The 17,301-nt window shown below is 37.9% G+C and overlaps 1 protein-coding gene across 4 annotated transcripts in view; it reads right to left on the bottom strand.

Annotated features, from left to right (window-relative positions):
* IDE (insulin degrading enzyme) overlaps positions 1-17,301 on the bottom strand; it is an 80,220-nt gene that overhangs the window by 13,500 nt on the left and 49,419 nt on the right. For 3 of the 4 annotated variants that reach the window (XM_023754914.1, XM_023754915.1, XM_023754916.1), the window contains 7 exons: positions 14,609-14,711; positions 11,585-11,707; positions 9,745-9,827; positions 6,719-6,863; positions 4,204-4,314; positions 3,980-4,100; positions 36-127 (listed from right to left, as the gene is read on the bottom strand). In XM_023754914.1, the coding sequence (XP_023610682.1) occupies positions 36-127; positions 3,980-4,100; positions 4,204-4,314; positions 6,719-6,863; positions 9,745-9,827; positions 11,585-11,707; positions 14,609-14,711 (778 nt within the window). Of the gene's footprint in view, positions 1-35; positions 128-3,979; positions 4,101-4,203; positions 4,315-6,083; positions 6,229-6,718; positions 6,864-9,744; positions 9,828-11,584; positions 11,708-14,608; positions 14,712-17,301 lie in introns of all 4 variants that reach the window. The other variant, XM_023754913.1, reaches the window with a different exon arrangement.

Here is a 17,301-nt window from a genome sequence, read left to right as displayed (position 1 = left end):
ATTCATGAAAGATTGCTAAAACTTTAACCACCCACCTGCTTTGTTATGTTTCCATGGAGAAGGGCTTCAATGTGCAGCCGTGACAGGAGCTGAGGTATAAAGGCCTTAAGGCGAGGAAGGGTGACATCTGTAAAGGTGTAAGAAATACAGACTCTACTTACGAGGTGTTTTTAAAAAAAAAAGTCAACTCGAGACTTATACAAGAGTTCAGAATTCAAAAATAGTAGAGAGAGTTCCTGTATGCCCTTCACCCAGTTTTTCCTAATGTTAACAGTTTTCATAACCACGGTACAATGTCAAAACTAAGAAAATAACACTAGCACAATACTATTAACTAAAATATAGACTTTATTTGGATTTCCATTTTTCCACTAATCTCTCTTTTCTGTTCCAGGATGTAACCTGCAACCCCACCTCGCATTTAGTTGTCATGTGTCCTTATTTCCTCCCACCTGTGACAGTTCCTTGGTCTTTCCTTGTCTTTAATGATCTTAATACTTATGAAGAGCATTGTTCAGTTATTTTATAGAATGACCTTTATCTGGGTTTGGCTAGTGTCTTCTCATGATTAAATTGAGCTTATGTCTTACTAGGAAGAATACCACAGAGGTACCATGCCTTTCTCAGAGCACCACGCCAGGGGTTCACAGTGTTGTGCGCTGTAGTATTGGTGACGTTAACACTGATCACTTGGTTGGGGTGGTGTCTGCCAGATGTCACTGCTGTGAGTGCACTATTTTATTCTTTTGGTTGTAACTGAGTAACTCATGTAGGCTCTACAGGCAACGAGGAAAAGCCATCTGCTCATCAACGCTTACTTTTCTCATTGTAATTAATAAATAATTTATTTTGGGGAAATACTTTGAAACTATACAAATATCCTGTTTTTCCTAAACTTTTACCTACTAATTTTAGCATCCATTGGTGTATACTGCCTGCATCAATTATTATTTTGGCATTCTAATAGTGAGTTTTCTACTCTCCACTTTCCTTCTACATGTACTGACTTAGTTCTTCAATAAGTAAGAGTTGTTCCTTTTCCATTAGGACCATATTAGTAATTGCTACAGTGGATGCTAAAATTAGTGACTGAAATTTAAAGAGAGACATGGAAAAGGAATTAACAAGTGCTTACTATTGGCTGGCATCTTATAGATGTTATAAACTGTAAAGTGTGTGCTATTATCCCCATTTTAAATATGAGAAAATTGAAGTTTAGAAAATATACGTTTCTTGACCAAAATCATCAAGTTATTAAGTTGCAGAGCTGGCATCTGATCCTTGGTCTAATTCCAAAGTGCACACTTGTCCTTCTCCATTGCACTGCCGAAGGACCCTTCACTCCCTTAGCACTCTCTGCAGGCCTACTCCTTTGCCTCTACTGAAATGATCTGTTTACATTCATGCTTTGCCACTAGACTGGAGCTCCCCAATCAAAGAAACCCCATATAAATGATCTTTTTATTTTTAATCTCAAGCAACTGGAGTCCAGGACCTGGTGCATCGCAGGTAGTCGGTAAATACTGTTGGACCACAATGAACTCAGGTTCTTGCTATCCCATCACCTGAATAGCTGACTGACTTAAGAGTCAGAGGGAGCCAGCCTCTCACACTCTCACATGAGCTGTCTCCAGACTAAGCCACATTGGCATTACTGGATTATTGTGTGTGTGTGTGTGTGTGTGTATAATCAGAACAGAATGGTTGCTCATTAAAGAATTTCAACTAAAAAAGTGCTGACTTTCTCTTTATAAAATATAATTTAGGAAGGTTTCACATGCTTATGAGATACTAGTACGTAAGAGCTTATTCTGCTTAAGATTCACATAACATCTGACCCAGAAACTAAAAAACTTCTGCTTTTTGATCATTCTGAATGCAGGTTCAGTTTCTTGAAAAATGTATTTAAAATCAATTATGTGGTTATTGTTGTTGTTTTAAAGGATCTCATTGTTTTGTTTTTTTATCATATTTTTATTGATTTCACAGAGGAAGGGAGAGGGAGACAGAAACATCAATGATGAGAGAGAATCACCTATCAGCTGACCCCTGCACACTCCCCACAACCCAGGTATGTGCCCCCAACTGGAATCGAACCTGGGACCCTTCAGTTTGCAGGCTGGACTCTATCTACTAAGCCAAACCGGCTAGGGCTGGTGGTTGTTTTTTAAAAAGGCAAAATTCTTGCTATTAACTGGATGTAACTATTTTTTGGGGGGGAAAAAGGCATATTAACTATCCAGATTAAAAATGTACCTGTTTCAACAATAAAAAATATATAAATATAAAAATAATGTATCTACCCAGCCGGTGTGGCTCAGTGCTTGAGCGTCGACTTATGAACCAGGTCAGGGCACATGCCTGGGTTGTGGGCTTGATCACAGTGTGGGGCATGCAGGAGACAGCTGATCAATGATACTCTCTCATCATTGATGTTTCTGTCTCTTTCTCCCTCTCCCTTCCTCTTGGAAATCAATAAAATATATTTTTTAAAAAATAATGTATCTGTTCTAGTTAATGAATTTTATAATCTATATACACCTACCAATGCCTGAGACAACCAATAAAATAATGATTTTTCAATACTCCGTGCTCTTAATTTGTCACTGAAGACATTTAAAGCACAGTGTTACATAAGAAGGACTTAATATAAAAGATCATTAAAAATTCAATAGCATCCTTTTTCCTTATGGCTGAGCATGTAGGAAGAAAGATTAATTGGTAAAGTAACACCAAGAAATGAAAAAGATAAAAATAATAAAGGGTGATGTCAGTCTTCATTCTTTTCAATGAAGGACCCCTAAAAGTAATTTCATTTCATTCATTAAGCATTCATTAGACACACATAGAGCATATAACATTAGATGAGATACTAAATAACGAGGATAAAAGGCAGGCATAATTACTGCCCTCAAAGAATTTACAACTTTCAAGCAAACCTATGAAAACTAGAATTAACCCTTTGCACTCCGAACCATTCTGGACATTGGCTACCAGCTACTCGACGCTACTTTGCGGCGGAAACGTGCATTTACAGACCCTCGTATTATTTAGTATAATTTTGGAACCAAGTAACGTATTATAATGATATTGGACTTATATGAATTGGGTGACATCGAGGAATGTATATTTGCAAAAAAAACAATATTTTATTGTTTATAATTTTGTACAGTATGATAAGTTTTGTAACACTCCCCAATATGCATTGCAGGCTGATTAGTGCATGTTTGACAGTAATAAGTGGTTTGACGCCTGCCACCAGGTGTTTTCCTGTTAGAACACACAATGCAGTCCCGTTTTCTTTGTCCCACATCGGGAATATGTAGTTTATTGTTTAATCCGACACAAAACCCGCTGACATTTCTTGTATATATCTTAGTAATTTTACGATATTTTGATTTAATTTCTTGTGCCATTTCAAGATAAAACTTCAGGGAAACATGCATGTCTCAAAAAGTTGCGTTGAAATAACTCAATTCCCTGTAATCACTAATAAACTGCAATGTCCCCTGAGAGGGGACAGCGGAGTGCAAAGGGTTAAAATTTTAGAAAAAAAAAAAGATGACCCTTCAGTCTTTCTACAGTTCCTAGTTTTTAACTGAACTAAACTGATCGACAGATGCCTGAGTACTCCCTACAGGGTAAGACTTTCAAACCTAGTAGCCCTTTTCTCCTTTTCTGAAAACAGCATTAATAAGGTAAGTGCTTTGGTCAAAATATCTTGTCATCTGCAGAAATCTATGAACAGTTCTAATTAACTGCTGTTGGTCCAGGTTGAAAATAGCAAATGTGGGTAAACTGCCTGAATACCAAAGCCACTTCAACGGTCACCACTGTTTTCATAAAAACGTATGCAAATCTGGGTTTAAGAGCACTCTAAGTTATTAGAAAGCATAAACACTAGATGTCAGGATACAATAAAATTATTTTAGGAAAAAATGAAGAAAGTATTATGCTATAAGTAGAAACAGAGTCTCACCATCCAGGGCTTCTTTTAATTCATCTTTTGTCCAGGCCACCTCGGTCATCAGGAGGCGGAGGTAGTACATGGCGTGCTGGTGAGGCTGTTCAGCTCGGAAATTGTTAAGAGATCGCATATACTAGTGAAAGAATACATGGGTTCATTAATTTTATAAGTACTTTAAAAATCACTTCATGGGCAAAAAAAACAATGAATTATAAAAATAAGTTCAGAAAACTTACTGCCTCTTTGATAATTTCAAATCTTTTTTCATCAATCTCAAAGGTAGCCATTTTCTCAATAATCTTCTTTAGCAAAATTGGCTGCTTATCATTGTAACCTTTCACCGAGAGCTAGAGAAAGAGTTCAGGGTTTTAAAAGTCTAAAAATATCATAAAATATCTTAAGCTTGATTTGTAAACATTCAGGAAATCTCCAAACCAAGTACTTTAACATAAAAGTGAAACAAAAAACTCAATTAATTTAACTTCCCATAAATATAGTTTAACACTTAGGAAGATAACATTAATTATTGGTATTTACTAATAACTAAAAGCATGATTTTGCTTTTCTTAGACAAAACCAACAGTAGGAAAACTCATCTGATGCCCAACTGTGGCAGCACACACCATATCATCAAAATTCAAGTTCTCATAAAGTCTAAATTAATTATAGAGTGTATTTCAAGTTTAATCTTCAAAAAATTTCTAAGGAATGGTTGGCTTAAGGTTTTTACAGGTGTGGTAAGAAAAATCATAGGGGAGTATTATCTACAAACTACTGGATCTGTCCCCATCTTGTTTATATTTAAATATTTTAAAAAACCTATCTGGAGAAATCAGGCAGTTCCCAATTTTTTATTTGTGGCATTTTGGCACTTTTCTCATATGTCTCACCACTTGCTTGCTGGATGAGTTCTGCTGATCTGTCAAAAGCTAATGGCAAAACAGATGTGTAGTGAGGATACACTGGATTTTTGCCTTGGGACAATTTAAGCATAACATTTTGAAAAGTGAGGGATGCCTATTATCATATTTCCTATTATATTTGCACAAGGTGGCACCTACTGCAGTAGAGGTTATCTACCTTATGAAAAATGATAGACAAGAACCTCAGCAGAAGTGAAGGTTTGTGGCCATGGAAAGCACATCACATGCTGTGGGAACTAGACTGACAATTAGCCGAAAGCCCATTTTGTCACAAACAACAAATTTTTTATATGAATGGTAATGTGCTACTAAAACTCAATAGTGAAAAGTAAACAATGGATTATTACTTTTCTATTTGGAGTTTATTTTGATCTCTGACCTTCAAATTTCCCTGGACTCTGAGAATGGTTACATTGTATACATTCTTATACATTAAACAAAAGCTACCAGAAAATTTACTTGTGTGAAGAAAAAAAGTTGCTGCAAAATAAACAAAAATTTAAAACCCTAAAATCTTTTGTATAAGAATTTATAAAGAGAAGTACACAGCACATGCTCTCATTTTAGTTGTTATTAAAACATATATTTTCAAGAAAAGTGAAGATGAATGTGTGCCATAAAGGGATGTTAATTTGGAAATGAGATATAAGTTTGGAAATATATCACAGTGTCAAGAAAGGATCTAGTTATTTCTTAGAGTTCATTTAACAATGATTATTTTGAAACACACTTAAAAATAGTTAATGAAGCATGCTACAAAAAAGTGAAATGAAAATGCCACAAGTATCTAAACACAGGGATTTTTACTATTGTCAGCAGAAATAAAGGATGCTTATATATAAATAAAATTCAAGCACCACAACAATAGCTATGGACATCTTGCACTTAGAGATGTTAATATACTCAAACACATGAAAAGAACAACATGCTTTCAGAGTTAATATGTTAAGAATTTGAAGCAGAGGAACGTGCAAGTGAATGTAGCACATATACATGTTCACAAGATGCACTAAACTCTACTAAATCATTCATTAGTGTAGCTAATACTAATCTGAGTTCTTCAATCATTAAAAGGGTGCAAGAAAAAAACCATCAATCTTCTTGTTTAAAAATGCGGAAGTTAATAGTTTTCTCACGCTCAACACAATGCTTAAATGCTGTGGTGCCTTTTCTTTGGTTTTCATTTTACTTACAAGTATTGCATTCATTCCTGATGCAATGCCATAGCTCAAACCTGAGAGGCGTGCTGCATATGTATACTCTTTTAAATCATCCTTCAATAACCTGATAAACAGGTATGTCATGTTGCAATGGAGAGGATCAGCATAAATGTAGCGACTAACAAAAAGAAAAACAAAAGAAATGCTTTGATACCTCAAGCAGTGACATGGTAATGAAGAAACATGACCGAAGAGTATGGATATGCAGCCTCATGATCTGAATGGCTAGGGAAATAGTACAGGCCAACCTTATGTTTTACAATGGCAGCAAGACGTCATTCTCTGTTGTCAAAGACCAAGACTTCAGATATAGAATGGGTAAGATCTAAACCTAAATCAGGGTCCAATTTTGTTTGAGGAGAAAAATATGACAATCTGATGAAAGATGTTAAAAGAAAAAAAAGAAATCAAGGAAAATTGGCATAATATGAATGGTAAATTGCTGAATACTTAAAATAAGAGCTAACTTAAAAATTAAATGAGAAAATATGATTAGCCATAAAGATTAAAAAAGAAATTAAACTCATACCCTCAATCAAAAATGCTTCCATCAAATCAATGCAAAAAAAATGTTGATGAGTGGAAGGCTCTAAGACGTGGGTACTTACATACATCCCATAGATGGTATTTTGGAGGTCATAGCTCAAGCCTGCTAGCTCTGCTGCATATGCATACTCGTTGAGTGAGTCTTTGAGGAGCTCAAGGTACAAATAGGCCATGTTACAGTGCAAGGGGTCCACATAAGCAAATGGGCTGGAAGAAAATGTTGACAGTAAAATAGCTGATTTATTACTTCCCAATGTGACATGTGGCCTTTCGAGATGGATCAAGAAACTGAATACCAATTCATATACTTTCCTGAAGACAGGGTTTGAACTCTTGAGTCTGTCTCTTCTTCTCATGAGGAAAAACATAAAGTCTAAAAAAGAAGTATGAAACATGCCATGTGTGCTGGTGGAGGCGAAGAGGGAGAGGAACTGCTTACTCCAGATGGTGTGACAGAACTGACAAGTTAGAAGGAGCTGAACCAGCCAAAAACTACGCTCTGGCTAATAGGAGGTATGGTTGAAAGATCCGATTCAGCACTGGCATGTTCCTTTCTCCTTCTAAAAGCAAGCCATACCTTGGTGGAGAGGACTGTAAGATTGAGAAGTTTGTGTACAATTATACAAACTTAAAAGAGAAAAACTATGCTCCGACTGGCGTGGCTCAGTGGATTGAGTGTCATCCCATGCACCAAGAGGTCACAGTTCAATTCCCAGTCAGGGCATATGCCCAGGGTTTGGGGCTTAATCCCTAGTAGGGGGCATGCAGGTGGCAACAGATCAATGTTTTTCTCTCTCCCCCTCTCCCTTTAAAATCAATAAAAACATCTTCTTTAAAAAAAGAGAGAAAAATTGAGATCTGTGAAAATGTTCGCTTATCTCTGAGTTTCCCACAAACCAAAAAAGCTAGAGTAAAATAATTAATGAGTTCTACCATATAACTGCAGCCAGAACTAGAAGAAAAAAACTAAAATAGAAAAATATATAAATAAGTAAGAGCAACAAAAGAAATAATGATAGAGCATGTAAGATCACCTATTTTAAAACTTCGTTTCCCAATTAAGAAACATAATTTTCTTCATGTCATCTGGGCTGGTAAGCAGCAGAGTTAGGATTCAAATTTAAGTCAAATGACTTATGCATTTGACTATATGACACTGCTTACCTTTAAGAGAAGTAACAGATTCCTTCATTGAACACATTTATTACATGCTTACTATAATGCTAGGCTCTTCTCTAGCTACTGGGAAGAAAGAAGGAAAAAATCAGGCAAAGTCCCTGACCTCAGAGTTCACAGTCCAGTTGAAGGAGACATATAATAAATTTAAATATGATACACATCAGGTGGTGATGGTGCTATGGAGGAAAATTAAACAGGGGGAGGGGAACAGGAGTGACGGATGGTGGAGGTGGGACAAGAAGATTGCTAAGATGGTTATAAGGTGCCATCTTGGTCCAGACCTGAAGCAAGGAAAGGAGCAAGCCCTGGGCATATCTGGGTAAAGTGGAGAACTTTCAGGCTGAGAAAACAGCTAGTGCAAAGGACCTGAGGCAGGTGCCCGCCTGGCTTATTTGGCAACAAATTGAAAGTTTCACTTTCTCTCCAGCACACTAAATATCACCAATGCACTGATAGCAAAGCCAACACTTTTATCAAAACCTGATAATGAAGCAAAAACAGGGGCACAACGCTTAGTCACTTAGAGAATTAAAATCAAAGGTAAAACTCCAGTTCGACAAACATCCTCCATCTGGAAAATCTAAGTAAATACTGTGTCACTGAATTTTTTAAAGTGTTATTCATGACCAATTTCAGGCAAACAGCAGCTCAGAAACTTAAGGCACAATTCACAAAAGCCAAGTCATCAAAATAAAAGAGAGTCCATGAAAGGGTTCAGCTCCCTAGGCACCTATGCACCTTTCTTAGGTGGAAGTGAAAAGCTAGAAAAAGCCAAGTCTAGGAGCTCAAAGCCCTATGGCCAAGCTCAGAATGCCACTCCAGCAAGTGTCCTCAAGGCTGTGTCTATAGCAGCTGTGTTGGTCAACTGGAGAGGGTACTAAACTAACTTTTAAAAGAGAACATGATAAAAATAAAATACAAAAAAAAAAGAGAGAACATGATTCAACTGAAATGCTTAAATTCTGATTCATTTCTCAATTTGAAAAACATTATTTTGTAATCAGATGATATATGCTTAAATATGGATCATAGTTTTAAAACCTATAACTAAGTATGCATAATATAATCTTATTTCTGAAAAGATTAAAAAGATATATACACACAGAAAATTCCTACCAGAATGTACAAGAAACCTAACTGTGCTTACTTCTAGGGAGACCAGAACACAGAGGACTGATAGGAAGCAGACATTTTTAATTCTAAAAATTGCTGCGTAGTTTAGAATATGCAAAAAAATATCAAATGGTCTCTCAAAAGGTATTCTGAAGCCAAATGGGAAAGTACAGGCATACATCATTTTTATTGCGCTTCACAGATGTTGAGTTTTTTACAAAAAGGTAAGATACTCCTCCACCAGCAAAAAGACTACAACTTCTTCTATTATGATACTTGTTTTATTGTGATGGTCTGGAACCCAACCCGCAATGCAATACCTCCAAGGTATGCTTCTAACCAAGCCAGGAATAGAGAAAGCAATATCTGAGGGTTCCAGACAATTAATGGGCTGGATGAGACGCCAGATCATTTAGTAACTATTATCTCTTCTTCTGGGAAAGTTCCAGGAATACAAAACCAAATCCACCCCAAATTATTTAATCTTTCTTTAATGAAACTTCTGGGTGAGTCTATAAGTCTCCCCAGATTCCGAAGTCCTAAAGGTTAGGAAGGTCCTGCTAATAACTAACACAGATCATTTCCGTTAAAGGGTGTATTCATCAATGGAAAGGAAGAGTTAACAACCTTGGCTCTTCCACTGTGCCACAGCAGCCTTCTCTTGTCTAGGCTAAGTAACCCTAATTCCTTTTATTTTTAGACACGGGTCGTCAAGGAACCAAAAAAAAAAAAAACTTTTAGAAAGTAATTGTTGATTTTTTAGAAGAAGTTTTATAGCTAGATTCATCTTACATACCTGAAAAATTCAAAGTTGAGACAAGCCTTCGGCAAGAAAAACTTATCATCTTGTTTGAACCAGAGTTTGCTCATAGCTGTATCCTGTGATGGAGAAAAAAAAATTTGTTATGGAAATATGGGCACATTTGGCAAAAATGTTCAATCAAATCACCCTTCAAGAAAGGAGGACAAAGGCAATAATAGTTGAGAGTTCTGTTCTGCAGAGGCTGCTGTCGCCTGGCCTTGAAGTGTACTCAGAGGGTCAGCAGGAGGGAAGTGAAGAGAGAGGACTGGCAATTCCAGCAACAGAGAGAAATCACCCTTTTATCTCCCTGGTTTAACAAGATGAGGACACAGCAGAGGAAGAGTCAGATTGGAGAAGCCAATAATTACTGCCCTGTCCCTGTCTTTCCGGACCCTGGGAGACAGAAGGAGTCCTGAGGAGTGTGGGGCAGCCAGCCTCCAAGGTGGGCCAACGGACCCCTGCCTACTGAGAACCAGAGTTGTCAGTCTGACCAACAGAATACAACAGAATTCTGATCACTCACTTTCCCTCTTGGATCGCTCACTTTGGGGGAAACCAGGTGCTGTATCAAGCAACTTTATGGAGACGCCCATGTGGTGAAGAATGAAGATCTGCCAAAACCCACTGAACCTCAGCTCTGGTTGAATCCTGCAGCTCCAGCTGAGTCTTCAGGTGGCTGAAACCCCAGACAACAGCTTGACTATGACCTAGTGAGAGACCCGGAGCCAGAACTACCCAGTTAAGCCACTTTCAGATTCCTGACCCCCAGAAACTGCGAGACATAATTTAAGTATTTGTGATTTTAAGCTGATAAACTTTGGAGTAATTTGTTATCCAGCAATGAATAACACGACCAGGGATGAACAAATAAGCCACTATTTTGACTGTCTACTTCATTCATGCTATATTAAAAATAGCCTTAGATGTTCACTTGAAACTCTGACAAGAGATATAAATGGTTTAATGTTCTCCTTGGTTTGCTCTGAAAAGGCCTATTAAAAAAAACAAAACTTGAGAGGTAAATAGGTTTTGCCTTTCAATAACCTAACCTATAACTCATTAAAATGTCATTTTAAAAGAAAAATGGTTGTCTTAACAATAATGTAATTGCTTCAGCTAAATTAAATTTCATATTCCTAAACACTGATTCTTATATCGCTGAGTTAATAGAATGTTAGGTCATTTTAAGAAAATAAAAAGAGAGAAGTAAAAGGAAGATTTATATCTAGGGTGGTGAGTTTAGAAAAAGTTAGTTTTACAGTTTAGAAAAGAGAATATGCTGTAATAATTTGATCCTTTTTCTATACAATTTTTACCCAAGGTGTGAATTATTAACATGAACATTCTGAAAACAAAAAGAAAACCCACGGCTCAAACACCCTTCCCACTTGGCTCCATGAACTTCATACACCACTCAGTCAGAAAGAGAGCTGCTTTCAAAGGCAGGATCCGCTCTCTTCCAGGCTTAGAGATTCTTCCTGGCCTCTACCTTTCATGATGCAGGTAAACCTACTTCCTCGTTGGATCTTCAGTGATTTTGAAAAAGAAGCCACTATCTTTCAATAGCCTGTGGTTAAGTCCAGACTTACCACTTTTTTTTTTCTGTAAAGATGACAATTCTCCAGACTCGATGTTATTTAGTTTTGTTTGTTTGCTTTAACATTTCTGGCCTTTTATGTTTCTTGTATTATTCTCTCTGTAACTTTTCTGTCACCTCTTTGGATGTAAGCCCTCAAAATCAACACAGTACCAAATGCAAGAAATCATCTCTCTAGGCCCTCCTATGGAACAGGTCTGTCCCCTGAATTTAAAATCATTGAGTCAAACATGTTACCTTAATAAGAGAAGGGTATGGTGTTGCTTCTTTTTCTAATGATAAAATCTCAAAATTCGTAGGAATAAATTCATTCTTCGTTGGAAGTTTAAATTTCCCATTCAAGTCAGCATTTTGCCATTTCTGGATGAATAATGAAAGACACAAGCATTTAAAACAGTCATTCTGCTTATTAATATCCAGGCAAATATTAAGGGAATAAATGTCAGACAGCATTCTTTTCCATCATAAAGAGGCTACTCCCAAGATCTACTGATGACTTTTTATGAAATTTGAGTTGGATTTGCTGGTACTAATCAATGTTTTTTTTGTTTTTGTTTTAAATATATTTTATTGATTTTTTACAGAGAGGAAGGGAGAGAGATAGAGAGCTAGAAACATCGATGAGAGAGAAACATCGATTAGCTGCCTCCTGCACACCCCCTATTGGGGATGTGCCTGCAACCAAGGTACATGCCCTTGACCAGAATCGAACCTGGGACCCTTCAGTCCGCAGGCCAATGCTCTATCCACTGAGCCAAACCTTGGTTAGGGTATCCACTGAGCCAAACTGGTTAGGGTTAATCAAGGTTTTATACTTATTTATCTTTCCTCTTTACACATTTCCAAAATGACCAAATAAGGGTAAGGAATAATCTGAGACCGAGGAACACTGAGAGGTTAATTCAGGGGTGGGGAACCTTTTTTCTGCCAAAGGCCATTTGGATATTTATAATGTCATTCTCAAGCCATACAAAATTATCAACTTAAAAATTAGCCTGCTACATTGGCCAAACATTTAATTAGCTCACTCCTAATGCCTTGGCAGGGCCAGACTGAATGATTTCACGGGCCTCATACAGCCCTTGGGCTGGACGTTCCCCACCCCTGGGCTAATTGGTCCACATAAAGACCACGTTTGTTTCAGCTCTTTAAAGAATGAAAAATAATCTGTACAGCGTATTTCCAACTGCTAGGTAACAGGCTACTAATATAAGAGTTAAAGTTTGAGCTACACTAAGCTACTTGCATGTATAGCCTGAAAGCTAAGGCTAAACGGGCCGGGCTTGTTCACTTCAGTCCCTCTTAATACCAGGCCCACACCTCTCCCAGAGGACCAAGTGAACTTTGAAGTGAAGCAGTAATTCAAGCTCAAGGTTAAGGACACAGTTGAGACTTAAGTCTGGATTGTTGTGGGACAGGGCTGACACAACCTGTAGCTTGGATCTGTTACATGAGCTAGGGCCAAAAGCTAAGTGGGACAGATCACAGGTCACTGATTGCTGAACTCTAATTTATAAGACTTTTCATATTTAAAAAGGCAAACCACCTGCCAATAATTTGGGTTCGACAACTTTGTCTCCAGATGATGTAGCACAGCCTTGCCGCTTTTGCAATTCTATTTTGGTCCCTGCATTTGTGTCTTTTGGCACTGGAATAGTGAAGATGCTGGCTGTATTATTTATAAGTAGCAACTTAAGTCTCCAGAGGGCTGAATGATAGGAACTTGTAAACACTTAGCAAGCAATTTTACCACTAAAATTTGTATGTTTTTTAAAAATTCCCATGCAGGGCAGATTGTCATGGTCAGAATTCGGTGAAGAGGGGTTCTCTCTTGTTTTAGGATAGTTCAGACCCAGCACTATTTCAAAGGATATCTGCTTTCCTCACAATTTAGCGAGATGGGGCTCCGGTGACCTCCTTCTGTGCTGTGAATATGTCAGAAGTTACCTGTAACCATTTTCTTTCTTAAACTATTTCTCTTTTTTCTGTATCGTCATTACACTGGTACATTTAAGAAATGTCCAATACCTGAGTTTAACTGGAATCTAATCAGAGCAAGGCTATCTGATGTCTTCCCATGAATAAAGGACACAATCTCAAAGCTACACAGCCAATGAGAACTAAAAAAGAAAAAGTATTAGAGAAGGAGATGGGCCTCACAAAAGAATCTTGACTACTGATGAATGGGGTAACGTACTACCTAAACATACATGTTTCAAAACCCATTTTAATTCCCCTCTGCTGACACGAAGAGCAATGATGCACTATGAAGCATAAAATGCAGCACCTGCCCTAACTGGTTTGGCTCAGTGGATAGAGCGTCCGCCTGCGGACTGAAGGGTCCCAAGTTTGATTCCGGTCAAGGGCATGTACATTGGTTGCAGGCACATCCCCAGTGGGAGGTGTGTAGGAGGCAGCTGATCGATGTTTCTCTCTCATCGATGTTTCTAACTTTCTATCCCTCTCCCTTCCTCTCTGTAAAAAATCAATAAAATATATATATATATATATTTTTAAATATATTTTATTGATTTTTTACAGAGAGGAAGGGAGAGAGATAGAGTTAGAAACATCGATATATTATATAAAAATATATATATAAAAATATATATATCTTTTATTAAAATATATATATAAAAATATATATATATTTTATTGATTTTTTACAGAGAGGAAGGGAGAGAGATAGAGAGTTAGAAACATCGATGAGAGAGAAACATCGATCAGCTGCCTCCTGCACATCTCCCACTGTGGATGTGCCCGCAACCCAGGCACGTGCCCCCGACCGGAATCGAACCCGGGACCCTTCAGTCCGCAGGCCGACGCTCCATCCACTGAGCCAAACCGGTTTCGGCAATAAAATATATTTTTAAAAAAATGCAGCACCTGTCAAGTGAAGACAGGATGACGCCAGAGACTGCTCCTGCCTGTGTTCCCCGCAGGAGCAAGCTCTCTGGAGCCCTTGCATCTGTCTTCCAAGCTCCCTACTCCTATCTCACTCTGCATGTCTTGGTATGTTTGCTTTTCTGTGTACTTTGGACTCCAATGATCTTTGACTGCATGAGGGGGCCACAGTGCAATTTCTTCAAGCAAAATCTAAGATGCAGCCCTCCATCTCTGTGCTTACTCCTCTCAGGGTGGTACAGACAGCACTGGGCCATCACTCTCCACAACCTGGGCTGTGAGTTGGGTGATCTGGGGAGCTCTTGTTCCTCTGTGTCCCTCACACATCAGACTTATTCACAGATGAGTTAGCCATACCTTAATGACTTCATCTGGTATAGCTTCTTGTTTGTAGTGGGTTCCATACCATTCTTCTGTGCGATCGGTTTTTCCTTCAAAAGATTTGGAAACTATAGCAACCCTAGAGATAGATAGAAAAAACAAAGAGGAAAAAACATATAAACTCAAGTTGTATACATAAACTTATAGAACTTGACTCATGAAAATGTAAATAATATCCAAGAATGTATTGGGCCTTCAAGTCCCAGAAAATCCAGTAAGGCTTGCTTTGCTGAAATAGGCAATGTATAGAGGACAGAAGTTTCTGATCACAGTGTCTGTATCCTTTGGTTATAGCCCATAATTTTTAATGGAAAAAGTATTTGCTGGAAAGGTTTTTGTGGGTATGCTATTGACTAAAACTTTAAAAGAGTAGTGGCTTGGGGGGGAGGGGAACATATCTGTAATACTGTCAACAACAACAACAACAAAAGAGCAGGGGCTAGGAAAAAAATGAAACAAGGTCAGCTGAAAAATAGTCCTTAAAAAAGCAAAACAAATTACTTCTTCCCAGGAACAGCTCAGGCCTGGAGTTAACAAAAAGGGCTAACTAAACCTATTGGCTCATCCAGAGATCCAAAGATCCCAAAATCCAAAAATCCTCTTTTATTATTACTTGCTAAATTTGTGCTATGTTTTTTTTTTTCTCGGCCAGAGACGACCATCCAATATGTCTACTGCATATACATTAGCCTTCCTGCTACTAAGGGAACAGGGGACAAGACCAAAAAGCAACTATCTTCTGGCTTACTAAAAGCTTTCTTTGGCCCTAGCCCAGCGGTTCTCAACCTGTGGGTCGCGACCCCTTTGGGGGTCGAACGACCCTTTCACAGGGGTCGCCTAAGACCATCGGAAAACACATATATAATTACATATTGTTTTTGTGATTAATCACTATGCTTTAATTATGTTCAATTTGTAACAATGAAATTGGGGGTCACCACAACATGAGGAACTGTATTAAGGGTCGCGGCATTAGGAAAGTTGAGAACCACTGCCCTAGCCGGTTTGGCTTAATGGATAGAGCATTGGCCTGCGGACCTAAGGGTCCTGGGTTGAATTCCGGTCAAGGGCACATACCTCGGTTGCAGGCTCCTCCCCAACTTGGAGGCAACTAATCGATGTGTTTCTCTCACATTGATATTTCTCTCTGTCTTTCCCTCTCTCTAAAGATCAATGGAAAAATATCCTAGAGAGAGGATCTTAAAAATAATAAACAAACAAACAAACAAATAAAAGCTTTCTTTGATGAGATAGCAAAAACAGCCTAGAAGTCAGAAGGGGGGGAGGGGGGGAGTTCAGGAAGGGAAGTTAGAGGTAAAATGTCAAGAGGTAAGTGAACAAAAGATTACAAGGAGAGCAGCAAAAGAAACTCCATATCAATGGAGCTTCTGGTCCTGTGGAGGATTATCAGGGCATTTCTGACCCTGCTACCTTTTAATTATCAAAGTTGGGATCATTATGCTTCTACCTGCAAACTCAACCCTATGATGGGACCAATCCTACTCTAAATCTTATGGATATAGGAGTTCTAGGCCAGTGATGGCGAACCTATGACACGCGTGTCAGAGGTGACACACCAACTCATTTTTTTGGTTGATTTTTCTTTGTTAAATGGCATTTAAATATATAAAATAAATATCAAAAATATAAGTCTTTGTTTTACTATGGTTGTAAATATCAAAAAATTTCTATATGTGACACGGCACCAGAGTTAAGTTAGGGTTTTTCAAAATGCTGACACGCCGAGCTCAAAAGGTTCGCCATCACTGTTCTAGGCCAATAGCTTGGATGGCTTGCCATGAAGTCAGTTATTGGGTCTACTTCTCCCTTATGTCCCAATTCAAATAACTAGATTGATGTCTCTTCCTGCTTGTTCTCACCTGACCTCCCAGAGTTTGGTTCTAGCCTCTGAATGTTGGCCACAGAGCTGAAAGCCCAGTACTTGCAGTCAAAGCTCCCCGCTAGTCTGGCTGGCATGGCTCAGTGATTGAGCATCAACCTATGAACCAGGAGGCCACAGTTCGATTCCTGGTTATGGGCTCAACCCCCAGTGTGGGGCGTGCAGAAGGCAGCTGATGAACGAATGGTTTTCTCCCATCATTGGTGCTTCTATCTCTTTCTCCCTCTCCCTTCTTCTCTGAAATCAATTTTTTTTAAAAAGGAACCTTAACAATTGTCTGGTAAGTTCCATTATTAAGTTTAAAGCTCTTTCTCCTTATGCTGATAGGTTCTGTTCTTAGAAGGTCTATAATAAAATTCAGCAGGACTTAGGTTAATTTTTTAAAGAATTTGTAGCTGCAGCGAGGAAAACATATATTTAAACTGCTTTACTTGCCTTAAATGATTTTGTACGTGTTCTGAGTATTTTTCTTCACTATATTTTAATCATGTCAGTAAATGCATAAATCACCCTATGAACAGAAGTTTTTATCTCTATAAAGTCTAGTTTATCAATGTTTTTTAATAATTTCTGCTTATGTTCTAAAAAAATCATTGCCTATTTCAAGGTTTTAAATATATTTTCCTTTGTTTTCTTCTAGAAGTTTTATAGGTTACCTTTTATACCTAGGTCTATAATCTTTCAAATTAATTGTTGTGAATGGTATAAAGGTCAAGTTTCATCTGTTTTCATATGGATGATGGATAATAGAAAAGCACCATTTGTTGAA

Source organism: Myotis lucifugus, unplaced genomic scaffold (assembly GCF_000147115.1).
Source record: "Myotis lucifugus unplaced genomic scaffold, Myoluc2.0 scaffold_66, whole genome shotgun sequence".
Taxonomy (NCBI): domain Eukaryota; kingdom Metazoa; phylum Chordata; class Mammalia; order Chiroptera; family Vespertilionidae; genus Myotis; species Myotis lucifugus.
This window is presented reverse-complemented; position numbering and strand designations above follow the sequence as displayed.